At 37.9% G+C, this 27,909-nt stretch overlaps 1 protein-coding gene across 1 annotated transcript; it reads left to right on the forward strand.

Moving 5' to 3' along the window:
• POLR1B (RNA polymerase I subunit B) lies at nucleotides 1–26,011 on the forward strand. Its single transcript, XM_070948144.1, has 15 exons — nucleotides 1–177; nucleotides 1,215–1,382; nucleotides 2,534–2,680; nucleotides 3,439–3,571; nucleotides 5,275–5,411; nucleotides 5,957–6,180; nucleotides 8,493–8,664; nucleotides 9,976–10,147; nucleotides 11,554–11,835; nucleotides 13,208–13,341; nucleotides 15,399–15,569; nucleotides 18,298–18,454; nucleotides 21,167–21,363; nucleotides 22,373–22,620; nucleotides 24,226–26,011. Exons 1-15 carry the CDS (start codon nucleotides 1–3, stop codon nucleotides 25,103–25,105), a joined length of 3,399 nt encoding a protein of 1,132 aa, XP_070804245.1. The 3' UTR covers nucleotides 25,106–26,011.
• The last annotated feature ends 1,898 nt before the right edge of the window (nucleotides 26,012–27,909 follow it).

The following is a 27,909-nucleotide window of genomic DNA, read 5'->3' on the forward strand; positions in this document are numbered from 1 at the left end:
ATGGATGCTGCGGGCAAATGGAAGAATTTGCCCAGCGGTCCCAGTCTCAAGCATCTTACGGCGTCGGACTACGGCCGGCCCAGAGAGCAACAAAGACCTGCCCTTCAGGATATTGCACGGGCTCATATTGAGTCGTTCAACTACGCTGTAAGCGAAGGGCTGAGCCGTGCCGCGCAGGTGAGAAAGTTGGAGAGGAAAGATAAAAAAAAAACATTGCTGCGAGGTGGGGAGCGGATTAAAAGGGGGGGGGAATCGAAAAGGAACCGGGATGGAAAATAATATAAAAGTGAAGCTTTTGCTTGTAGAGAAGACAGCACCCCATCCCTTTTGGAGATTCCTCCTCAACAAATCAAATAGTGCTTGGGGGGTGGGGGGAAAGGCACTGGATGCGATGCAGTATTTTCATTGTATTTATCAGATCTCTTTAACAGGCTTGGTTGTAAATCAAAAATTGGGGGTAAGGAATTTTTGATGCAATTTATATAGTTTCTAGAAAAGTGCCATGCTAGAGTTTTAACAACCCCCCAGTATGCGATGATGTTCTACTGCATTTGGTTATTAAGGTTGGAAGAGGAGGTACAGTATGAAAAAAACAAGGAAAGGGTTTTTTTTTGTAAATTCACTTTTTTATGTTTTTGTAAATTCACATTTCACTATTCACGTTTCTTGTCTATGTTCTTTCCTCTGATTTTTGGCTGTTAATTATATTGGTTAACTCCAGCATAGGGAAGCTTTTCCTCTGTGAGAACATATTTATTATAGTCATTTATCAGGTTTATACTAATGTACGGTAGATGTCATGGAAATGAAGTCTTGATCATTTCTTTTGTTTTTTAATCCCACTCTTCATCTGAAAAAGCTTCTCATTTTGGCTTCCAAACCCTCATAATTTAAAAGACTTGACCAAAAAAAGGATAATAAAGGAAGAAGGAGACAAAAGAAAGCATCTCCACCAGCTAATAAACTCACATGTAGCTGGCCTGTTAGACATAAGATTACAAATCAGGAAAGACCAAAGGTTGTTTCTCTGCTTTGTTTCCTGACAGAATGGCTGCTGCTAATTGACAGTTTAGAAAGTGAAAAGCACCTGTGCATTGAAACAGTGTTATTTGATATCCCAGCCACAAAAATATCTCTTCTGTCCAGGATAGATTTTCTTAGATCCTTGCTAGTTTTAATCGGCATAAGATAAACTCTTATTCTTCTTTTTTTAGGATATTCCTCCTTTGGAGTTTGCTTTTAAGAATGATCGGGTTACTTTGGCCTTTTCAGGGGCCACCATCAGCCCTCCTATGGTACCAAAAGGGAGTATATGTAAAGAGCTGAAAGTTTATCCAGCAGAATGTCGAGCACGTAGAAGTACCTACCGTGGGAAACTGACTGTAAGTAGAGAAAATAGCAATAGCACTTAGCACTTAGACTTATATACTGCTTCATAGTGCCCTCTCTAAGTAGTTTACAGAATCAGCATATTGCCCCCAACAATCTGGGTCCTCATTTTACAAACCTCAGAAAGATGGAAAGCTAAGTCCATCTTGAGCTGGTCATGATCGAATTCCTGGCAGTTGGCAGAATTCATCTGCAATACTGCATTCTAACCTCTGCACCACTACAGCTCTTATACTTCCAAGTGTTTTAGAACTTTGTTTAAAGCAGAGTTCCCCAATGTTTCTGGGTTTGCGAACCGGTGGGGGAAGGGGATGGTTCACGCAACCGGCTGGCAAGTGCACATGCGCAGTTCCATTTCCGCAAGCGGTGTGCACGCATGCCTGCTGTTCACACAAATGGAAAGCATGTGCACGCCCATACCGGCCATTTCCATGGTCCAGTTGCGAACCTCATGGCCCACCCCTGGTTTAAAGCATTGAACAAACACAGAAAGCTCACGTGCTGATGTTTTTCCCTTTTTGGCAATACTGGAATCTAAGGTCATTCAGTGAAGTGAGGTAGTGGCAGATTCAGGAACTACTTATTGCAAGATATAATTACAATTGGCAGTTTAAATGGGTGATACTAGTTTGCAATAGAAAAAGAAAAATGATTCTACACCTGGTGTATTTAATATATAAGGCTGTTTATTAGGAAAGCTTTATGTCCAATAACAAATTGCAAGCATTTTTATTCTAAGTGCTGGAGAATATAGTTTGGACATACCTTCTTTCTGATAGAAAAGGTGTAAAGTTTTATACTATGGATCCTAATCATTTAGGATCCTAGCTATATCCCCAATGTAATTAACTATTTTCTAATTTTTAGTCATTTGTGAATAATGTTCCAATAATCAGTGTGTTAATAATAAGCATAAGTTACCTTGTGATAAGTAAGCGACCAATAAATTTTATAAATAAATAATCAGGGTCTGTGCATTTGTTCATGTAACATTTAAAAGTGTTATAGTGTAGATAAATATTCTTTAGACATTTTTTTACAAAAGTGGTTTTTTTCTTCTTTGAATAGAAATTTCAGTACTCCTTCAAAGTTATTTTGTTCATTTTTTCCCCCTAAAAATCACTGTTTTTTTCCTCCTGTATAGGCTGATATCAGCTGGTCAGTGAATGGAATTCCTAAAGGAATTATTAAACAGACCCTGGGGAATATTCCAATTATGGTGAAATCTAAATTCTGTCATCTCCATAGCCTTTCTCCCAAAGCACTTATCCAACACCATGAAGAAGAAGAGGTATTATTTAATTTGGTTGGTTTGTGTGTAAAGCAAAAGCTATCTTGTTATTTCAGTGGATTTTGAATATCTGTTTTAGAAATACTCCTCTGAGATTTTCTTTTTTTTTTCCTTTGGGGAAATGAGCTCCATTTATTATTCTTAAATATATACTGCTCAAAAAAATAAAGGGAACACAAGCAGAAGACATCCGAGATCTGAATGAATGAAATAGCCTTATTAAATACTTTGTTCGTTACATACAGTAGTTTTGTGTTCCGTTTAGGTGTTTGAGCAGTGTATAAACTACTGTATGTAAAGAACAAAGTATTTAATAAGGCTATTTCATTCATTCAGATCTCGGATGTCTTCTGCTTGTGTTCCCTTTATTTTTTTGAGCAGTATATATAATTACTATTTGATAGTGATGGATTACTTGAAGAATTATATCAGTTTTTAAAATGGAATTTTAATGGTAATAATTCAACACTCTGAAAATACAAAAACTCAACACAGAAATTTAAGTAATTATTGCAATAGTCATAATTTAGATTACCTGTTTTTCTGTATACGATACCAGTGTTCTGTACACAATGCAAGTATTGAATACATGTAAAAAGAAAGGGCTTGTGAAAAGTAAAAGTTTTTAAAATTTCATTTTTCCCTCAATTTTGTAATTCACTCAAAACTCTTTCTAAATTGATCAGCTGAAATATTTCATCCTTTTTTCTCTGACAGCTTGGTTTATGATTAATTATCATTTCTTACACTTTTGGCAGGAGATGGGTGGTTATTTCATAATTAATGGAATAGAAAAGGTGATAAGAATGATGATTATGCCACGGCGCAACTTTCCTCTTGCAATGATAAAACCAAAATGGAAATCTAGAGGCCCGGGCTACACACAATATGGTAACTTTTGACTTACAAATTGTCTTTGTTTACATCTTTTTCCTATTTCTCTCGGTAGAAGCTAGATATTTTAGATACACAGTATTCTACAATTTTGTTTCTGATGTAATTTGGTCTGCAATATTTTCTTTAGGACATTTTTTAATCTGTGTGAGAAAGTCTGTACTGTAAATATTGTATTATACTTGCATCCGTTATTTATATTGCCTTGCCTTCCCTAATTACGTGTACCCTTTCTTCGCAAAATCCGCCATGCACAGGTTTTGGCTCAGTTGTGAGAAAATATTAAAAATTGCCTCCAACATGTAGATTGATTTCATACACAATGCTAAATGTATAGTTTTAAAGATTTAAACAACTCCAGAATGAACAAATTACATTATGGTTTGGTGTGTTCTGTGACCTAGGCCTTTGTGAGATAGAATGACAATAAATGGGAAAAAAATCATATTAAACTGTATTTAACATTACTGTTCTGACCCAGCTTTAGAAGAAACAAGAAACAGACTCCTTGTCACAAAAAACCCTCTTTATTTACCTCTTGTGAATTAATTGCATTCACCCACCAAAAAGTCCAGGCAATAATCCTTCAAGGAGTTAACTGCAGTACAGACCTTATCAGTTCCTTGCGATAATTGCAAGATAATTGCAAGGCTGTGAGCTCCCAGCCAAAAGTCTGCAAGTTAAGTTCTGGCAAGCAGTCTTTGTGACACCAAAGGCAATGAGCAAAATCTTCAGATTCCCCAGACTCCAGCACTGGCCCAAGTTTCTCCCCAACCACTTCATCATCCGAGTCTGCCGCCAGCTCTGCTGGCAGCTGGTGGGCCACAACAATTACATGATAATCTTATTTTAAATTAAATGTGCTTTTCACCATATTCATTACTCATTCAGTCCTCAGTTCTTGGAGATTGATCCTCAGACACACCCTTTCATTGAAAATTCTAACATGTCCCTCATGTTCAATCTTACACCAGTTCCTTATGTTTGCCTTAGGTAATCCTTGGGTACAACCACTCATTTAGCAACCATTCAAAGTTACAACAATGCTGAATGAGGGGGCTTATGACCAGCCTCAAAGCATTTTGGGATTAGATGATATCCATTTGCAACCTTTACAACCAACTTCCCACAAGCAAAATCAGTGGGAAAGCCGGCTGGAAGTCACAAATTGCTCCTGCTGTTTTTTCTCCCAGTGAGCCCCTGGGCAGCATGGGGATCTTATACTCTCTAGCGGTAGCCTGCAGCACCTGCCCACGCTCTGTAGTGCCTGCCTGTAACTGGCCTGCTTGTCTGGGATGCAGTTTCATCATCTCTTCCCACATGGTGTTCACATGCAGCCCTCACTTTAAGAACCCACAGTTCTCACTTAACAATGGCAGGCAACAGGGTCTGCCAGAATTGCTGTCACAATGTGATAATGTCATGGTGCTCTTTATAACCACATTGCTTAGTGAAGGAATTTCTGCTCCCAGTTACATTATAACCTGAAGACTACCTGTATTTCTAGGTAGTAACTTGTTTCATTTAGGAAAAGAAAGGCCTTGCATGCCTGCTATCTAGTGGCACAAGGCTGGCTAGGAATTCTGGGAAGAATAACTTCAATACCGTATATCTGTAGGTCATAAGTTACCTGGGGAAGGCAATTTTGATAGTAATATGAAACAGTAATATTAAGACTTGTATCTTTTGATGGTATTTAGGGGTCTCAATGCACTGTGTTAAAGATGAGCATACATCTGTTAACATGACCTTACACTACCTTGATAGTGGTTCAGTGATGGTGAATTTCATCTATCAGAAGGAGCTGTTCTTTATCCCACTGGGATTTCTCCTTAAGGTATGGTCATTATATTTTGTTCTCAGGGAGCTATGATTCTCAGAAGTATAAGATGTGGGACAATAACCTAGCTTGCAAAACCATAGTAAGAATTAGTTCCATCCAGTTCAGCAGCAACTTGAAGCAGTAAAGAACAGGTAGTCTATTTTTCTTAGGAAGCTACATAGGGCTCTATTGTAGTTAACGTAGCTGGTATAAATGGTTATTCACAACACAGTGACTATGGCCTGGTTCAGTTGCAGAAATCAAATCCTGAATTGGTTGACCAGGCTAATACAACATGTGTATCTCAAACACAGTTCAGTGGTAGAGAAACTATTTTTAGATATTACTGTCTGCAGAGATGGGGTTCTATTTCTGGAAGGTTATTCACCTTCTCCAAATCATTATGAGGTCACTATTATCAAATTATGTAATTTAGAATACTATAAAATGTCTCCAGAGTGACATTAAGAATATGAATATAATAACTTGAGTAAATGAATTCTTTATTAATTGAGCCCCAAAACATCTAAAAATTCCAACTTTTTATTTTTCTGCTTCAGGCATTGGTTGGTTTCTCAGACTTTCAGATTTTCCAAGAACTGATTAAAGGGAAAGAAGATGATACATTTTATAAGAACTGTGTCTCTCAAATGCTGAGGCTGGTCACAGAGGATGGCTGTGTGACCCAGAAGCAAGTGCTGATCTTCTTGGGCCAGCGCTTCAGAGTAAAATTGAACCTTCCTGATTGGTATTCTAATGAGCGTGTTGGAGAGTTCCTTTTCAAGTATGTACAACTGTTTAGGATCAGACTGAACCAGAGCCTACATTGTGGTGCATCTGGGAAAATTACCAATGTCTTAAGCATTTCTTAATGAACTATACTTTCTATGTTGTGTGAAGTAGCGCCTTTTCATTTGAGTCATCTAAAGTTTTGTGTTGAGTTCTCAGTGTCATGTTTTACCAAGAATATAAATTATGGTTAGAGGCCATATGAGGAAAGGGCCAGCTATATTTGGCCTAGAGGAATCAGATATGTTTGGCTTGAGAAGGGTAACTGCACAATAGTCATGACTGCATGGTTCATGTATATCAACAACTGTTTATCTAATGTTTACACTGCTCATCTCAGCTAAACAGCTCTTCTTATATAAGAGGGCAAATACTTTATTTCCTTAAAATAAAGACTAAGGAAAATTTAATCGGTCTTTTGATTAATAGAATTGCTCTCTCAGAGTTATATGAATGTTCTTTGTCAAATTGTCCTGGAATAGGGTGAATCATTAAATTCAGGGTAAAATTCATCTTGAGTTAATAATAGCTTTTCTCTGTTACCTGCAGAGATAGGACTACATAATATTTGCCTAAAAGACAGTGTAGGTTTTAGCTGAATGCTAGAAGAAACTTCAGATAGTCATTGAGTTATGATTGCCCGCTTAACAATATTCCATAATTATGATGGCCTCGTAAAGGATGCTTTACAGTCCACAAAGCACTTGGTCATGTGATCATGATGTAGGTGCTTGGCAACCTGTTTGCACTTACAACTAATTGCTAAGCACCTCACAATCATATGAGGACTATTTTCAATTTTCTTTACTGACTTCCCCAGAAAGTCAATGGGGAAGCTGGCAGGAAAGGTTACAAGCTGCAGTTGCCTGCTGAGAGGACTTGGGGCTGGCTGAAAGAGTTGCCTCCCAAAAGTGTAGAAACAACTGAAATCCTGAAGATTTCAGCTCCATTCTTGCACCCCGCCAAAGGAGTTTCCTTTTGTGCATGGGCCCCCAAGGGTGAATGAGCCCCTGCACAGGTTGTGCAAGAGTATCACTCCACTCAAGGGCTTGGATTTCAGCAGTGAGGATTTTCAGCTCCTGAGCAGTGCCTCCAAGTTTTTTTAAAAAACCTGAGGCACCCTGCACTCCTTACCTGAGACTCATATAATCATCTGTGTGATTGCTGAACAGCCACAACCAGGAATGCCAGGATTGCAGTTGTTGAACAAAGTTACATTGGCACTCAAGGTGATACCACAGAATCATCATTTTGCTCAATAACTGAAATTATGATCCAACTGTAGTCATAAGTCAAGGACCTGTTCTTGATAGAATTATGGAGCAAAATTGTTTGGAAAGTCTCTTATTGATCCTTATGTTTTTAAGTAGTCCTAAAACGTAGGCAGAGCCACATATCAACATATCAAGCAAATTTATATTTATCTTTCCAGGGTTGTATAATAAGTCTCATGACCATAAAAGTGTAATATCAGTGAGAAAGACATTGTTCATAGTTGGTTAGAAAGTAAAGTATATACTTGATATATAATGAAGTAGGAGATATGTAAATTTGTATATAGAGCAAGGAATAGATTACTTATTAACTTGATTTTGAAGTAAATGTTAGAAACCAGAGACGTTGAGCCATGTCCGTTGTTTTACTTTTAAAACTAATAAAATAATAATAATATAAAGACATTGTTCATCTTGGTTTTCTGACTATTCTGAATGGATTATAATTTTCAACAGAAGGAAGTGCCTTGTCTTGATGATGGAATTAGATGGATGAACCTCAAGGGAATATTGAGGCTGTAGGTTAAACAGGGAAAGGCAGCAAGAAGACAGCAAATTATGTTTTATTGCCAAAAAAATATTTCTCCTTGAAGTATCCAGCAATTTGCTGTTACATTTGAAATTCTGCTTTCTAATAAGTAATCCCAGTTCTCTTTAGTAATTTTATTCCACATTAAAGCCTAATGCATTTGAGGTAGAAACAGTTGCCCCCTTATGTCAATGAAATCTGTACTATATTCTATTACCTTTGAGATATTTTGGCCTTCAAATCTCATGAGCCCTAGCCTGTGTGACCTGAAGGAAAGCATTGTGGTATTTATAGTCAAAATCTTCTGAAGAATGTTGGTTACTTTTTTCTACATTAATATACTGAATTTATTCCAATAAAAAAGAAAATTGATTTTAGGGTACCTATGGATTAGTTTTTTCTTAATCCAGATTGTATAACAGGGTAGACAGTAAATGCTGCTTAATTAGGAAAATGATTAAGGAAATTCAGAGGGTGATTTGTTCTTATTAATTGTTCCTATAGCCAGTGCATCTGCATACATTTGAAAACGAAAGCTGAGAAATTCTATTTGCTTTGTCTCATGACACGAAAGCTTTTTACTTTATCCAAAGAGGGTTGCATGGAGGACAATCCTGACAGCTTAATGAATCAAGAAGTGCTCACCTCAGGACAACTTTACCTCATGTTTTTAAAGGTAATGCTTTTAAATTTGTCCCTTCTCCCCTTGTTTTCCCTCCCAACATGGTTATGCACACATGTATTCACACTGTGTACAGACAGACTTCCACTGCTAGGTTCATATAACAGAGTAAGCCCTAATGTGATTCATTTGATTTTAGGATTACCATGCCTGAACTACAATTTTCATTTGTAAACCATAATTTACAATAGGTCAGGAATTAGCCTTTTGGTCTCTTTAAGAATTGCACACTGTCCGGTAAGGGGATAGTCTCAGGGGCACAGCTGAAACTTCTGAACCTCTTGATTATCAAATTTTGAGTAGTATAAAGTTTGGAATGGAAGTGGGAGGCCTTCAGGGAATAAATCACTCTCATTCCTGTCCTTAAAATCTGAAAATCATTCTACTAAAAGTCTTGTCATTTTGATGGTATAATCTTGGTGTACAAATGGAATGCTGGGAAGCTGCAGGTTGGCACTCCTGATTTATGGATTCATATGATGTATGATTCCAACCATTGTCTTCATGTAATAATCACCCAATATCTGTTGTGGTAAGAGACACGGAAATATCCCTTTTCTGATTCCAATGTTGTATCTTCAGTCTTTACCTAGGTTTAATCAAATATGAATGTGCTTAGTTTCCTTGGATAAAATGGTTACAAATTGGATCAGTTTTCAGTAAGAATAGTGGCCTCTTATGTTTGATAACAGCACAAAGAAGGAGCCTGATCCTTTGATTATTTTCATAGATTCTTCATCTGTCAGTCAATGTGCTAACTTTGGATGGCTCTCCTCCTGCATATTCTGCAACTCCATTCTTGCCTTGTTGCAAACCCCACTGATGTTTTGTCTATAGCATTAAGTCATGGAATAATTTGCTAGTGACAAAAGGGGCATCACCCAAGGAAGTTGAGCATTCAAGAAAGTGGAGTTTCAGAATCTTACAAATGCCTATTTGGGTTCAGTCAAAGTATGTGTTGACTCTCCATTTAAAATACAGTGACTAAATTACTCTCTTTAATTTAAAAGACCCAGTGGCCTAGAGGTGGAGCTCTTGCCTCACAAACAGGAGGTTGTGAGTTCGATCCTAGGTAGAGGCAGATATAGAGTCTCCTGCTTGGGCAGGGGGTTGGACTAGATGACCTGCAAGGTCCCTTCCAATTTTGTTAAATCTGTTTACTGTTTACCTTACCTTACAGTTTAGTCTTAAATATCTATAAATCAAACTTACTGAAATTTCCATTTACTTGTATATACTTCATATGGTAACATAGAAGATGTTTGTTTTAAAGCCTCTGTATCTTATTTTCATCCTATCTTTCAGGAGAAGATGGAAACTTGGCTACACTCTGTTAAACTAGCATTAGACAAGAAAAGTCAGAAGTCAAATATAACGATTACTTCAGAAAACATGATAAAGATTCTTGGTTTAGGAATAGATCTCACCCGGGTACTTGAATATCTCCTGGCAACTGGTAACCTGCGGTCAAAGTCAGGTAGGATTATTTGCAATCTAATTATGCATCTGCCTTTTTTCTAATGAAATTGGTACATTATACTCCTAAAGGGCCTTGAAATACGTAATTGAATTATTGAATAAAATTAGATGTAAACTCTGCTCCAGAGTTGTATGAAAAAGCGTTTTCAAAAAATAATGATTTCTTTTTTTTTTGTAATGTATACTGTGATAGGTTTCCTCTGTTCCACCTTAACAGCAAATATTGCAATCATAGTTCATAAAACAGTAATATTGAATTCTTAACTTCATTTGTCCATTGGAATCAGTGCTGCAAATTGCAAAATTGCCAAAACATTTCCATCTCAGCAGACACATTGCTAGGTCTTACCCCATAGTGTACTAGGGATGTATTGCACATTTTCCACACCTACCTGTGTCTTCTTAAAAGAGCATATTTTTCTGGTTTTGTATTGATTATATGCCATTTTTATTGATTGATTATATGCCATTATATGCCACTCTTAGAAACCACAAAGTTGCTGCATAATCCCAGGAAATTACTTGTTTCAATTAAGAAGATACATGGCTACCATACACTACCAGGAAAAGTTGCAACTTTTAAAAAGAAAGCAATTTTGGCTTCGTATATGAAATACACGCATTCCTTGAGTGTATGTGAATCTTTTAGCTAGTTCTCTATAGGCATTTTTAGGCAGATCACAAGCAAAACTAGTCAGCTTGTTCACTGAATCTTAATGGCACAGAGATAATTTACTCCTTGTTGTGCCTGGCTCTTCCCATGAGTAGCTGCATCCAGCATGGTATAAAGAGCCAAATTCACAGTTTGTTCAACATGATTTTGTTCTCTGCCTCATTCCAAAGCACTGTAGATGGGTAGATGTTTGTGGTGAAATTTCCATGTTGTCTAGCTTTTCTCACTCTAAAAACATTTAGAAAAACTTAAAATTCTAGAAAAAAATAACACATTGTTCCCAAATTTTGATGATTTGAATGTTGAATCTTAAATTTTCTTAAAATGGAATGTACAGATTAAAACCCATATAATACACTTAGATATTTGAGTTTTCTTTGTTGTATTCAAAAGTGTTTTTTTTTTCTGCGTGTGACCATTTTTGCTTTGGGGTCAGCTCTTCTCAGCTAATCCTCTTCCAAAATTACATTTCTGCAACCAGTCAGCACAACACAGAGTCAAAAAAACTGCATCCAAAAAGGAGATTAGGGAATCCATGCAGTGCCTGCAAGACTTCTTCCTCTTTTCTGATCTCCCTGAGAAATACAAATGTAGCTAGAGCTGAGTGTTTGGCAAACTGTTCATAATAAAAGCATTAAACTGCTGCTGCTCACAAACAATTGGTCTAAGTACAGAATTGGAGAAGATCAGATTTCTATTATTTTCCTCCCACCCCCTTATGACTTTCCAAGGTTTGGGCATGCTGCAAGCATCAGGTCTATGTGTGATAGCAGACAAGCTGAACTTCTTCCGCTACCTCTCCCACTTCCGCTGTGTGCACAGAGGAGCTGCTTTTATGAAGATGAGAACCACAACAGTGCGCAAGCTGTTGCCAGAATCCTGGGGCTTTCTCTGTCCTGTCCACACACCAGACGGCGAGCCTTGTGGCTTGATGAACCATATGACGGCCCCCTGTGAAATCGTAACCCAGACTTTCCACACTGTATCTCTGCTACCGTTGCTTTGCTCTTTAGGTGAGTGTTAAACATTTGGAATGGTCAGAAAATGCCTTTATGGGAAACCAATCTCATATTAGGAGATCACTTTTTCAGAAGCATAATTTCTACTTGTGTACAACCGTTTATAAAGCAGTGGTCTTTTCCCTGGATCTGAAGGATCTTAATATTCCCTGGAAGATGTATCTGAATCCTCAGATCAATAGCAATACTCCAATGATCCATCTTTCTTCATGAAATACAGCTGCATCTTAACAGTATTATACAACCATCCTGTAGGTTATGAATAGGCAAACCAGGAGCAACCAAAGTAGCCATGTGAATCTGGCACAACTCCAGTAACAATTCAAGGAAAATATACCTCATGTATACCTCATGCGCTTGCACACATTCCGCAGCAATTATTCTGAAGGGTTTGCAGAAGCCTACTGGTAGTCCTCAATTTACGATCACATTTGATACCAGAATTTCTGTTGCTAAGCAAGGCAGTTGCAAAGTGAGTCATGCCTGATTTTGTGATAATTTCTGCCATGGTTCTTAAACAAATCTGGCTTCCCCCATTGACTTCGCTTGTCAGAAAGTGGCTGTGAAGGTTGCAGATGGCAGTCACCTGACCCTGGGATGCTGCAAATGTAACTATGTGCCAGTTGCCAAGCACCTGAATTTTGATCATGTGACCATGCTGCAACGTTTGTAAGTGTGAGGATCAGTCATAAGTCACTCTTTTCAATACTGTTGTAACTTGAATGGAAACGTAACGTAATGAAAAAGACCCCTCAAGGAGTTAACTGTCTATTATTATTTAAGTTAAAATAGTGCTATAATAATAGTGCTATGTTTTTCCCTTATGAGAAGAATATAAAAAAAGAAGATTTTTAAAAAAAAGATTTATCTCAAGATGTTCTACATGTTCATATCACATATCAGATGAATCTCAGAAAGCCTTCAAATTGTATAAGTGGACTGTAGCAGCCAATCTCTAAAGATGAACTGGCATGGGAAAGGACAATACCTCAAGTAGCATGACTTAAGATAAAATGAGATTTTTTTCACCAACTTGTTTAGTTTGTGGTTAAATTGGGGCTTTGAATATATCAGGTTCAAGTGAAACATTTTTATGGCTTTAATTGGTCTTCAGATTTTCCAATTTTTTTATGTTAAAAAGAAATTCTACCATTGTCTTCCATACACTTCCACCCATAATAAGGGTTCCTTGATCAAAGCAAATCCCATCTGTGTCTTTTACCTAATGGCCATGCTGGGGAATTTTAGGAATAGCAGTTCCAGAATACCACTGAGAAGATGTTAAATTGGACTCCTCTAACTTTCTGGGAAGTTTCTGTACAGTTGTACATAACATGATAAGCATTGCCACAAAATGTTTCCATAGGTGTCACCCCAGTTGATGGTGTACCAAACCAACCTTATGCTGAATGTTATCCAGTTACATTAGATGGAGCTCTGGTGGGCTGGATAGAGAAGGATCAGGCTCCTGATCTTGTGGAGACTTTCAGACGCTTCAAGGTGAGTCTTCCTTGCTTAACTGCAATCAGTGGTGGGTTTCTACCAGTTCGGGCGAACCAGTGGCGGTGGCGGGAGGCTCCACCCACCCATCTGGACGTCATCACGGATGCTCTGCATGCACAGAAGGTTCTGTGTATGCGCAGAAGTGCTGCAAGCAAAGCAAGCAGTTCCAACCGGTAGCGAAGGTAAGTGAAAACCACTACTGACTGCAATGTATATCTCAATTCCACTCTCTTGGGAAATTGTATCATTTCATTGATTGTGTGATAGCACCCATGATTGTCATTCAGAATTGGATGATTTTCCAGGTGCATTTCTACCTCCTTCAGAAGTCATACCAGTTGCTCTTGGAGAAGTCACTTCATGTCTCTCCTTCCTCTCTTTAAATCTTACAAGATTTATTATTACTACCTGTGAATTACTTTAAATGCTACCATATTTTTCGGAGTATAAGACGCACCGAAGTATAAAACTACCTTTTTTGGGTTGTTTTTTTTTAAAAAGGGTTTTTTTTTATTTTTTAGACAAACACACATACAAACATACAATGTATTTTCTTTGAATACAAATGAAACCATTTGGCTGGTTCACAAATTTAAACAGTGTTTAGTCATTTCAATTAAATTTACAATTTCTATATTTCCTTTTTGCCATATTTATTCCTCATCTTTTTAAAAAAAACAAAAACCAATATTACCCTTCATCCTCATCTCTAATCTTAATCAAATTCAATTTTTTTCTTTCTATTCTATATTATACCCCTTCCCATTGTCATCTGTTTTTATATCCATCCTCACATTGATTATGTAATTATCATAATGTGGGTTAATTATGTAATATTACAATTGTTTAATACAAATTCAGCATTTAATATAAATCAATTAGTTATATAACTATCTTTTTTGTATATTAATTAATATGAACATGAATATTCCAATTATTTCTATGCAATCCAATTTCTTACAAATCAATTAATTATATTTACCAATAATAATAAACCAAATAATTTCCCCTCTTATGTTACTCATTTTCACATCTTAAACTCTCCCAATAACCCACATAGTTTTGCCCATATAATCCTCCAAATCACAACTTAATCATTTCTACTTTCATCACAATATATAATTAAAAATATTTCAATCATTACAATTTCCCTAATTAAATTTAAAAATGTTCTAGCTGTTATCTCAGCTATAATTTAATCCTTTTTACTTTCACCACCATATACCATTAAAAGTATTTCAATTGTTAACAGTTTATATTTATTCATATTTCTAAAAAAAATAAAAAATAAAAACTTATCATTGTCTAGATTTCAAAAATACAAAGACAAATATTCCAATTATTATTCATTTCATTTTTACAATCATGATTTCCCATTTATTTCTTATTACTATTCATATTTCAATTCTAAATGTGTATAACATTTTTCTCTTTCATTTCTTTTTCTTTTTCTCCCCATGTTTATTTTTGCCTTTTTCTTTCTCCATTTTTTCTTTTGTGTTTTAAAATCTTGAACTCTCCTCTTTTGCCCTAAATTTCCCATTGTTTGCACCTACCTTTTTTGGTGAAGAAAAAGAAGGAAAAAAATTCTGCCTCTGCCTAATTTTGTCTCCTTGCAGCAAACAGCCTGCTTTACTTTCAGTTTCACTTTCAGTTTCAGCATAGCTTGATTAGCACAATGGAAAAAAAAATCTGCTCTAGCACTCTTTGCAGCAAGCAGCAGAGCCCTGTGCAAAACAGCTGGGAGCAAATCAGCTGAGAGTCGGGAGGCCAATCTAATCAACTTGTGCTAAGTAGCCTATGCTGAAGCTGAAAGGAGCTGTTTTTTCTTGCTGTTTGCTTGCAAGGAGGTAGCTGCTGCGAGGCACAGGCCAAAGGTTTGGGGCCGGCGGGCGGGTGGGGCTACATTTGGTGTATAAGACGCACCCAGATTTTCACCCCCTTTTGGGAGGTAAAAAGGTGCATCTTATACTCCGAAAAATATGGTAACTATTTCTCCTTTCTGCTGAAGGATATAAAAATAAATCATTTTGAGTCTTGATATCTGTTAACAGGCAATGCAAGAAAAGAAGATTCCAGGTTGGACAGAAGTGGTGCTCATTCCGATGACAGGGAAACCCAGTCTCTACCCAGGACTTTTTATTTTCACTACCCCTTGTAGGATGATGCGTCCTGTACAAAACTTGGCTTTGGGGAAAGAAGAATGGATTGGCACAATGGAACAGGTAACACTTCTAATATTTATAACAAAGCATCAGCTAATCCAAAACTAATTTATTGTATTTCAACTATGGGAGTGAGGAATGAGGATGAGAAAGAGATGCAGAATAGATCTTCCAAAATTATATTAGGTATACAGGTGAAACTCAAAAAATCAGAATATCGTGCAAAAATTCATTTATTTCAGTAATGCAACTTAAAAGGTGAAACTAATATATGAGATAGACTCATTACATGCAAAGCGAGATAGTTCAAGCCTTGATTTGTCATACTTTTGATGATTATGGCTTACAGCTCATGAAAACCCCAAATTCACAATCGCAGAAAATTAGAATATTGTGAAAAGGTTCAATATTCTAGGCTCAAAGTGTCCCACTCTAATCAGCTAAATAAGCCATAACACCTGCAAAGGGTTCCTGAGCCTTTAAATGGTCTCTCAGTCTGGTTCAGTAGGAATCACAATCATGGGAAAGACTGCTGACCTGAAAGTTGTGCAGGAAACCATCATTGACACCCTCCATAAGGAGGGAAAGCCTCAAAAGGTAATTGCAAAAGAAGTTGGATGTTCCCAAAGTGCTGTATCAAAGCACATTAATAGAAAGTTATGTGGAAGGGAAAAGTGTGGAAGAAAAAGGTGCACAAGCAGCAGGGATGACCGCAGCCTGGAGAGGATTGTCAGGAAAAGGCCATTCAAAAGCGTTGGGGACTTTCACAAGGAGTGGATTGAGGCTGGAGTCAGTGCATCAAGAGCCACCACACACAGACGGATCCTGGACACGGGCTTCAAATGTCATATTCCTCTTGTCAAGCCACTCCTGAACAACAAACAACGTCAGAAGCATCTTACCTGGGCTAAAGAAAAAAAGAACTGGTCTGTTGCTCAGTGGTCCAAAGTCCTCTTTTCTGATGAGAGCAACTTTTGCATCTCATTTGGAAACCAAGGACCCAGATCTGGAGGAAGAATGGAGAGGCACACACTGCAAGATGCTTGAAGTCCAGTGTGAAGTTTCCACAGTCTGTGTTGGTTTGGGTGGTGTTGGTCCACTGTGCATCATTAAGTACAGGGTCAACGCAGCCGTCTACCAGGAGATTTTGGAGCACTTCATGCTTCCTTCCGCAGACGAGCTTTATGGGGTTGCTGACTTCATTATCCAGCAGGACTTGGCACCTGCCCACACTGCCAAAAGTACCAAAACCTGATTCAATGACCATGGGATTACTGTGCTTGATTGGCCAGCAAACTCATCTGACCTGAACCCCATAGAGAATCTATGGGGCATTGCCAAGAGAAAGGTGAGAGACATGAGACCGAACAATGCAGAAGAGTTGAAGGCCGCTATTGAAGCATCCTGGTCTTCCATAACATCTCAGCAGTGTCACAGGCTGATAGCATCCATGCCACGCCGCATTGAGGCAGTAATTGATGCAAAAGGGGCCCAAACCAAGTACTGAGTACATATGCATGCTTATACTTTTCAGAGGCCCAATATTCTATGTACAATCCTTGTTTTATTGATTTCAAGTAATATTCTAATTTTCTGAGATTGTAAATTTGGGGTTTTCATGAGCTGTAAGCCATAATCATCAAAATTATGACAAATCAAGGCTTGAACTATCTCGCTTTGCATGTAATGAGTCTATCTCATATATTAGTTTCACGTTTTAAGTTGCATTACTGAAATAAATGAACTTTTGCACGATATTCTAATTTATCGAGTTTCACCTATAAGTTGTATTGGAGAATGTCTTGGATACACTTTCAGAATTCGCCTACATTATCAGAAAATGTTTCCAGAAATCCAGGTGGTTCTTATTTCCTGACCTTGACAGCCTTTCATAGAGGGCACCAAAATGAAATGAAATGAAAAGTGGGCAAAATCTTGTGAGTGCCAATCTTATAAGATATTGACAGCTTCAAACCTTGCATTTTCCCCCATCAATGTTGCAAGCTTTTGTCCCAGACAGCAGGCAAAATTTATTGAACAATTTGTTCGGAGATCCTGAAAGTGTTTCTGACCACTGGTATATTTGATCAGTAATAGCTTAATTGTGTAGCTGAACCCTTTTTCTTAAGATTAGCAAGTGTCCATTTTAAATAATAAGTAACAGACCGTTGTGATCACTTAATCTCAGATTTCTATGTTTTCAAATATTACTAGCTCAAAAATAAAGCATGTTTTGCTTGTGTCCCCTCCCTCCCCTCCATTATGCATTCAGGCTGAAAAAGTACAGTCGCTTGAACCCCTGGGAAGCTGGGTCAGTATGCATAATACTGAGCAGTCCCCAGTGTTTCTCTTGCAGTGTAGAACAAATTGCTATAGAATTGCAGTCGATAACAGCATCCTTAATTAGACCTTTGAATTTTTTCCAATTGGCTTCATATCAAAGGCTATTCTGGTTATTGCCTTTTATAATTTTGTCACGCTAAATATCACATATTTTAACTTGGGTAGTTATGCTTTTTGGAAGAAAAATATGAGATATGACGCCATTATCATGAACATTATCATAAACTCTAATATTAAGAACATTGAAAAAAATGGCTGGATATTGCATATTAAGCTTGAATTTTTCTGTAGTGGGCTACTAAAGTTTTACTGGATAATCCAGTAAATAATAAGTCTTATTATAAGTCTGGATTACAAGTCTTATTATTCTTGTAATAATAAGAACTGAAAGCTGTTCAGTGGATTCAATAGCTTTTGAAAGTGATGGAAAGTGGGTTCTCCTTAGGTATTCATGAACATTGCAGTATCCAAGGATGAAATTCAACCTGGGTTGACCACTCATCAGGAGCTTTTTCCCTATAGCATGCTAAGCGTGGTGGCATGTTTCATTCCTTTCTCTGATCACAACCAAAGTCCAAGGAACATGTACCAGTGTCAGATGGGTAAGTATTTATTGTTTCCTAACTATACTAATAATTCAGTTATTTTCATAGTATGCATCTTTGTAATCAAGCAAGCAGAAGCAATCAGACCCATGAAGTGGTGAGTTCAAACTCACCACTTTGTTATATTCTGCCTACTACAAATTGCCAGCCTTAGCCTGGGAACAGATATATAAAGTTCTATGGAGTTTAAAGAGTGGTGGGGGAGATTGTCCCAGCTGGACCTATTGCGGTTGCACAAGGACTCGAGACTAAATCCACACTTGAGGCCTCCCCCTTGCCTGGCTAAGTATTTCCTGACATCTGTGCACAGGAGTTATCAACAAGGTTTCTAAGGACTTCCATGTTTTGCACAACTATAGTATTTAAAAAAAGATTAGAATACAAATTAGGAATATTCCTAAAATTAGGAATATTCCAAGAAAACCTGGAACATGCTGAGCGATAGAAAATGAGGGGAAGAGAAGGGAAGCCACGCTTGAGCTGAAGTAACACAAAAGACTCTAGAATGCTGTTCAATATTGGTTTAATACAGCGACAAGCCGGCTACAAGACAAACAGAGCCATAGGTGTAAAGTCAGTGCTGAGAGCTTCTGCATCTCAGCACCCATTTTCAATGTGAGTCCATGCTCCCATTCGCTCAGCACAGCGGCGGATTGGTGGAAATGTGCCCGGCCGCTCATTATCTTTCACTCGTCATCGCCTGACCCCTTCGTAACCACAGTTTGACTGGGGATCAGCTGTCATCGTTGTTCTCCGCCAGTCACTGCCCACAGCTGCAGCAGCTTCTCCACCCAGTACAACCATCACCAAACGCCTCGGGCACATCCGTGTATCCTCACCACCCACCCCTGTCCCAACGAGCTTGTTCGGTCATCACCCAACTCCTTTGTGGTTCGTGTGTGTTGAGCAGCGGTCGGGGCGGACGCAGCTCAACAATTAGGTTTTTTCCATTAAAATTGCCTTGACATGTATTTATTTCTTATTTAACTAATATTTATACTGCCTCAACTCCAGAGAATCTTAGTGGCTAACATGCAAATAACTACTAATAAAATGCAATCATCGTAACATAAATATAATAAAAATAGTATAAAACAAGTAATGACAAAAAACTTACACCAAATGAACCCAGGGATTCCTGTCCTTTTGATGCCACAAAATGCCCGCTGTTTTGCCACAGACACTTCTGTCCCTAGAAATTTCTTATAGATGTTAAATAACATGGGAGTGAGCTTCAAGGCATGTAATCTGTTTCCTCCAGGACCCTGTATAACTGCAACCCAACTGATTTCTGCAAAATCTTTCTTAAAAAGAGATTGGAAGCTGGGTTGCAGTCATCTAACACATCAGAATTTACAAACAAGACAAAACACAACCACATTTTTCAAGTTGGCAACTATTATCCCCTTTCTCAAAGAGGCATTATTCATCTCTGAAATCCCTACAGTTCATTGCCCCCATCCCCCCGGGTTTCTCAAAGGGCTAGATGGGGCAATGAGCCAACATGCTGTGACTGAGCACATTTCACAGAGGACCTTGTTCCTATCAGTGACATATTTTAGCCAATCGTCACTGGAGGCTGAGGGATGATTAATTAGAGTTAAATAGAGTTGTTGGATGGATATGAATTCCTCTGATGCAATAAGAACAGAACTGCCTTGAGATACTGCTGACCTTGTGTCCTCGGAGATGCCACATTCATTCTGCCACTATTGCAGAGGCTTCCTACTTTATCTCCTTGAGCTCCTTGATAAACCACAGAGCACCTCAGGATTTGCAGTCTGAAAGGATTCTTAGGCTAGGACTCACATTATAACTGGAGATTTGAGACATGCATTCTTTAAGGGAAACAGAAAAGCCATTTCTCTCACTGAGGGAGAGAACAAAAGGGTTGAGATGGAAGAACCTCTTCTATCCCTATTTTTCTGGAAAAATCCTTTTTTCTAGGATCAGCAAGGAACTCTTCTCTTATGCCTGACTGCAGATACTTGTCCTTTTTTTGTTGTAATAGTTGCTCTAGCTCTGCCATTTTGGAAATAAGATCTTGGACTGGTTTGGATGTGTGCATCTCCAGGATGTGCACTACATTTGTTATTTAATCTCCTTAAAATTAGAAGCATAGTTTCACTAGACACTGGGATTCAGACATTATGATTGGCCAGCCTGGCAGAGGTGTAGGCATGTCTGTAGAGCTTCTTCAGGATTTGTATGAAGCAGACAAGATTAATTCATGCCAGTTTTATTTTTACATATTGGACATGTAGCACTGAAGTTACATCGAGTATATTCTTAGAAAGGCGAAGAAGGGATTAAATGTTCAGTGGAAGAGAAGGAAGAAACTTGAGCTGAGAAATTTGGACTGCTCACTGAACAAAATAGTTCTTACAAGGGAGGGAGGGAGGGAGGGAAGGAAGGAAGGAGGGAAGGAGGGGGGGAGCCTACAACCAGCACAGGATATTTGTACCTTTACTCCTGTTCTATCTCTTCTGATTAGCAAAAACTCTATGGTTTGAAACAGTCTTTTTCCACAGTCTGTTAATGGTAGATTATTACATTAAGTGTGAAAACATGAGTTTTGCCAGCAATTTATGGTCATTCCCTTAATGAAAGTTGCAATATTTTTTTGAATACCTTTTCCAACTGTAGATAATCATTCTGGGGGTTTTTTTTCTTCTCCTTCCCTCTTCTACCCCCACTTGTGTCTCCCAGGTAAGCAGACAATGGGTTTTCCACTTCTGACTTTCCCATATCGATCTGATGACAAATTATACCGGCTTCAAACTCCTCAAAGCCCGTTAGTTCGCCCATCCATATATGATTATTACAATATGGACTCTTATCCCATTGGAACAAATGCCGTTGTTGCTGTGATCTCCTATAGTGGTTACGATATGGAAGATGCAATGGTAAGGCCATAGTAAAACGGATTATGGATAGAAGGAAATTTTCAGGGTATTTTTCTTTTTCTTTCTGTACTTGTAAAAATCACATTAAATATGATTTTCCAAATACAGGTAGTCCTCAATTTACAACAGCATCCCCATGGTCACGTGATCAAAATTCAGACAACTGACAACTGACTCATATTTATGACAGTTGCAGTGACCTGGAGTCATATGATCACCATTTGTAACCTTTTGACAAGCAAAATCAATGGGAAAGCCAGATTCACTTAACAGCCGTGTTATTAACTTAACAACTGTGGTGATTCATTTAACAACTGGCAAAAGGTTGTAAAATAGGACAAAACTCACTTAGCAAATATCCCACTTAGCAACAGAAATTTTGCACTCAGTTGTGGTCATAAACTGAGGATTACCTGTAATGGTCTTAATCTCTGTGGTGAAAATATTTTTACCTCATCAAGTGGGAACGAAAAGTTAATCTTCGTAGAAAGCATCTGACAATAATTTTCTTAAAAGGAGTTGCATACATGAGCATTATTGCTTTAAAAAATATCACCTATTAGTCTACATTCGCTATAACATATCGGAGGTTAAGAGATGGTTTTAAAATTCAAAAACAACAATTTTCATGTAACTTGGAAAGACTAATCTTAACTTTTTGTTTAAGCTTAATCTAAAACAATGAAGTTCTATCTGTGGCCATTCAAGTCAGACCGGTCGCTTGGGATATCTTTTGAGGGTGGGATAGCAATTTCAGGCACTTTGAAATCCAAGCTTCCCTTCTCCAAACACCAGTAACTCCACCACCCTTTTCATGTGTGGTGCCATTGGCCGTACCCTTCCCATGCTGTAAGTAGTACCCAACACATCTGGAAGTGAGTTAGGTTTTGTAGAAAGTGGGAAAATCTGAACGTAACTATTATTGTGTTTCCATAATGTGGGAAACAAGATCATTTACATTTATAATGGCATTGTCTCCTTTACTCAGTGTGAACTTGTATCTCCTTAGATCCTGAGCAAGTCGTCTTGGGAGAGAGGTTTTGCACATGGCAGCATCTACAAGACAGAACGTATTGATCTTGCAGAAAAAGTAAAGCAAGGAGAAGACAATCTAGTGTTTGGGATTGGGCATGATAAACCTGTGCAGAGTTTGGACCCCGATGGCCTGCCCCACATTGGAGCTAGACTTCAATATGGAGACCCTTATTATAGCTATGTGAATCTCAACACAGGGGAAAGCTTTGTGACCTACCATAAGTAAGTGCTGGTTTTTTTGTTTTTTTGTTTTTGCTTTAATTTGTATGCCGCCCTTCTCCGGAGACTCAGGGCGGCTTACAATGCGATAAGCAATAGCCTTCATACTTTTGTATATTTATACAAAGTCAGCTTATTGCCCCCACAATCTGGGTCCTCATTTTACCTACCTTTGAAAGGATGGAAGGCTGAGTCAACCTTGAGCCTGGTGAGATTTGAACTTGCAGTAATTGCAAGCAGCAGATGTTAATAACAGTGCTTTAGTCCACTGTACTCCAAGCTCTTTGTTGTTGGTGTTTCAGCATTGTTTCCAATAGAAAGCTGGAAAATGCTTTTTACAAATCACAGGGGTGTCTCTCAATTGTTTGGGTACCATAGCATAATAACATAAGTATGGCCCTGTTGGATCAGATCCTTGGCCCAGTCCAGCAGTCTTATCGTGGTCAATTAACTGTACAAGATAGTTTGCTTGTCTCCAAGCAGATGACGTTCAGAGGCAGTCACTATCAAAGTTAATAGCCATTGATCCCTAACAGGTAGTTTGCCTATCTAAACAACTCAAAAATATTGTCTATAGAAGAAAAAGTGTGAGTTATGAAATTGTTCCTCATGGAATGTTGCAAGTTGTCACCGATTTTTTCAATGATGTTGAATAAGCGACCTTAGGAAAGCCAGGTTCTCATTTCCCACACTTTTTCTATAAGTATTTTTTCTCTCCATCTCCTCTCACTAATTGCAAGACCATCTCCTCTCGTAGTTGCAAGACCTTTGTTGACTTACTTCCTTTCAGATCATGCAGATATTTTTACTACTGAAGCAAACGAAAATTAATGGAAGAAGCTTGATAGGAAAAAGGCTCTCCTCTTCCTCCCCACCAGGTTACTTTAGTGTATATCGCCTCTGGATCAGGAGTGAAATGCTCCCGGTTTGGACGGGATCATGTGATCTGGTAGCGATGGAGGCAGGTGGTTCAGAGAACCGGTAGCAAAAATCCCTGCCCCCCCCATCCCCAGCTGAACCGCAGAATCATCAGAGGCTTTTTTTTTTACTTTTAAAAACATTTTTTCTACAACCTCTTCGGCCGAAAAAATGCTTTTAAAAGTAAAAAAAAAAAGCCTCTGATGATCACGCGGCTCAGCTGGGATCGTCAAAGGCTTTTAAAAGAAAAAATCCCTTTTTTTTTGTTTAAATGCCTGTGACGATCCAAGCTGAGTTGCCTGATCGTCAGAGCCTTTTAAAAGCATTTTTTTACAACCTCTTTGCTGAAAAAATGGTTTTAAAAGTTTTTTTAAAAATGGCCACGCCCACCCATTCTCCAACAAGCATCAAGGAAACTCATAAATTAGCTATGTAGTCTATGTGCAGAGGAAAAATAATATTTTGTCCAATTCCCTAGAATCTACTTGTCAATTTTATTTGGTGATCCCAACTTTTATACTTATAAGGGGAGAAAGGAAAACAATCTTTTTCTTCTTTCTGTGTCACAAGTAATTATATAAGTAAAGCTCATGTACACCCCATGAAAACAGTTGTTTCTTCCCAAAATATGTTGGAAATTCCCTGCAGCAGCTCTTCTGGTAGTAATTAAACTCTTCCCTTTTTTTCCAGGAATAAGGAAACTTGTATTGTAGATAACATCAAGGTATGCGGTAATGATACTGGAACTGGAAGATTCAAGTGTGTATGCATCACTTTCAGAGTCCCCCGGAATCCAACAATTGGGGACAAATTTGCCAGCCGTCATGGACAGAAAGGCATCCTGAGCCGATTGTGGCCAGCTGAAGACATGCCCTTTACCGAAAGTGGAATGGTGCCGGACATCCTCTTCAACCCTCACGGTTTTCCATCCAGAATGACCATTGGCATGCTGATTGAGAGCATGGCAGGAAAATCGGCCTCACTTCATGGACTCTGTCATGATGCAACCCCATTTACGTTTTCTGAAGAGAATTCCGCTGTGGAATACTTTGGCAAGCTGCTGAAGGCTGCCGGCTATAATTACTATGGGACGGAGAGGATGTACAGTGGGGTATCTGGAGTAGAGCTCGAAGCAGACATTTTCATTGGTCTTGTGTACTATCAGCGCCTGAGGCACATGGTCTCTGACAAATTTCAGGTGAGGACTACAGGGGCCCGAGATAAAGTCACCAACCAGCCCATTGGAGGAAGAAATGTTCAGGGCGGCATCCGCTTTGGGGAGATGGAGCGGGATGCTCTGTTGGCTCACGGCACGTCCTTTTTGCTGCACGATCGTCTCTTCAATTGCTCAGATCGTTCAGTGGCCCATGTATGTGTTGACTGTGGTAGTCTCCTCTCACCTCTCTTGAAAGCTCCACCAACCTGGTCCACCACTCGCGCCCGACAATACGTTTGCGCCTCTTGTGACCAAAGTAACACCATTGAAACAATTGCTGTGCCTTATGTCTTCCGTTGCTTTGTGGCAGAATTGGCTGCCATTAATGTCAAAATTAAACTTGATGTACAGTAATTATGGCAATGGAGCTATCCTTTTTTAATTCTATAGAAGTTGTTATAAAAGGACTTATTTGTGTAGTGCTGTAAGATATATTTATAAGGAAAGGGGCACTCCACATATTGTGTACAAAAAAACCACCCTAGAGATGTTTGGAATTATTTAATAAGCTAAATAGCACAAGTTTTGGGTCTTTTTCTAAAAGGATTGAATGCTAATTTAATGCAATGCAATACTCTTTGTTCCCAGAAAGCCCAATAATTTTTCTTTCACTCTTTGGGGTTTACATCTGCTGTCCCTGACAGCAAAGAAAGGCTGGAAACATAGAGAATGACATTCAGAAGCTTTTCCCATAGAAAACAAATAGATGCTGAGAGGCCTCTATGCCATTTTGGTATTTAATAGCTGTCTACATTTAACCAGAACATTATTTTGATTGCAGCCTAATAGATAGCACTGAGAAGTGATGTCAAAGTGCCTTTATAGCACTTTCCTTGATGTGGATATTATAAGGAAAGGAAAAAGAGCAACATGATGACTTGTTCTTTTTTTTTTTTTTTTTTTGCAACTACCTTGAATTAAAGATTAAAGGAGTTCTGACTGATTTGTATTTAATAAATACCCAGAAAATTTCTGTAGTATTTTCTCTTTCCATTTTGAAGGGAGATGGCTGCACTGTCTGCTTCAGTTGTTATTTTTATCTGTTTGACATTCAGCTATGACTATCAGTCATGACCTGCATATGTGTCTTTCATAATCTGTATCCTGCATCTGGCAAGATGTCATGATTCAAAAGTGGCTTAGGAATGGAGTAGTTCTTGTTTTACTCTTCCCATTTACCTAACATTGTTCAAAACAAAGAAAATTGTCATTTGTATTCAAATTATTTTTCTCTATTAAAGTATTTGACTTTTTAAAGAACACTGCTGAAATGTTGCCTGTTTTGATCATAAATCTACAGAAAAAAATCTGTGTACTCTGTGGGAGAAAGACTAACCTTTTAAAATAAAATTTTAAGTCAAATGGGTACTGATTTTAGTGGATTTCATTCTAGGTTAATTTTAAAGTATTGTTTAGGCTTTTGACCGAAAAAAAAAAGTATAACTTCAAGTATATTTATTGGAGATCGTCACAGTTCGTTGCATTTCATTTAGGATGTTTGAGCCTGGCATATACAGACAGCTAGAAGGTAAAAACCAAAGATTTAAAAAGATATGATTGGCAAACAATTTGTGTTCCTCAGTGAGGTTGTGATTAAAATGAATTATTAGTCAGATTTCTAGAAAGTCAGAAATTGAATATTTTATTGCTTCAGTAATATCTGTTTTTGACATCTGAACCAATGTAAAATTGACTGGATCAGGAGAAAAGAAAAATAAAAACATAAATTCAGGATCTACTCTCTCTATTTCACCACATACATTTGACCATTAGTACTCTTATCTATAGCCAAGGCAACAGTTTCAATTATGGGACTTTGGTCTTAACTTCATAGCTTCTTATCCTAAATTGTATCCCAAATCACAAGTATTTAGTAACGTTAAAATGGCTGCAGGTTTCATTCTTATGGAAAGTATGTTGTAAATATACTTTTACCCATGGTAATCTGTTTTTACATGACATTTTTCACAGTGCACATAAATGCAGAGATTATCAAAAGGCTGAAGATTGATGCAATCTTATACCTAAATATTTTCCTCCTTAATGTACAGATAGCATACTTCAAAATACAGTAAAACATGGAGTTAACAGATACACATTTAGTAGACTGGATGCAGTTCTTTGAGGGCACTTTACCTCCAAATCAAAGACAAAAACTACTGTGGGTAAAGCAGCTTGGACAATGATCGGACCTAGATTGGCTTTGGTAAAGGAATGTAGAGATCATCTTGGAAGAAAGGAACCCTAAAAGGAGTGAAACAGCAACTCAGTTCCAGCAAAGTGGAAAGCATGTGACAGAAAAATAGCTCTGCCTTGATTCTGTCTTGTATAAGGTGGGGCAGACAAGCATTCAATATTCTGTTGTTATAACTTATCACAATAAAGTAACGTTCCTGGAATTATTATAGTATCTGTTTCACTTAAGCTTTTTCAAAATCAGTCAAGGTTGGCTAATCCTATGTACCTTCTGTTGGGATGATTTATCCAAACAGCATTTTGTCATTATTAGTGACATTGTGCAGTCATTAATGTCACCAATAAGCTCAAATTTAACTCAAGGCTGACAGCCCCAAAGAACCTTTTACTGATTCATGACACCCACATTCACACATTCGATTTAGCTAATCCATTGTTGTTCTCACTAGGAGAAAGGTCCTAAGATGAAGTGATCTTTGAGTCCTACATTGCTGCCCATCTTCTACTTCTGGATCAAAGTAGAGGAAGAACAGTATAGAGAGAAATAACAATTGGTACGTGTATCAAAAATAAATTGAATGCAGCCTTGTGCCAATTCAGTTTAAGCCAAGGAAGCTTTTTCTGTTCTCATCTCACCAAAGGAACATTTCTACATCTCAAAACTAGTTAAGCATCTAAATCGCATGTGAACAAAAAAATCAGCAACCATTGTCTTGCTTTTTTCCTTATAAACAGTCAAGTTAATGAACAATCTGTAACATTGTAGCCTCTTTAATATTAAAGCCTCTTTAATATTTAATAATAGTTAATAGACTAAGCCTCTTTCATTACTGTGACATTTGAACACAGACATTATATTGCTTGGAATAGGAAACTTGAGAGCACCTTATCCAGAAATTACATCAACACCACCTGTGTTCAAATTTGCATATCTTTTAAAAAATCAGTATTTTGCTGTAAAC

The sequence above is a fragment of the Pituophis catenifer genome, unplaced genomic scaffold, assembly GCF_029215685.1.
Source record: "Pituophis catenifer annectens isolate HBS135680 unplaced genomic scaffold, rPitCat1.0.hap2 SCAF_1, whole genome shotgun sequence".
In the NCBI taxonomy this organism is placed as follows: Eukaryota; Metazoa; Chordata; class Lepidosauria; order Squamata; family Colubridae; genus Pituophis; species Pituophis catenifer.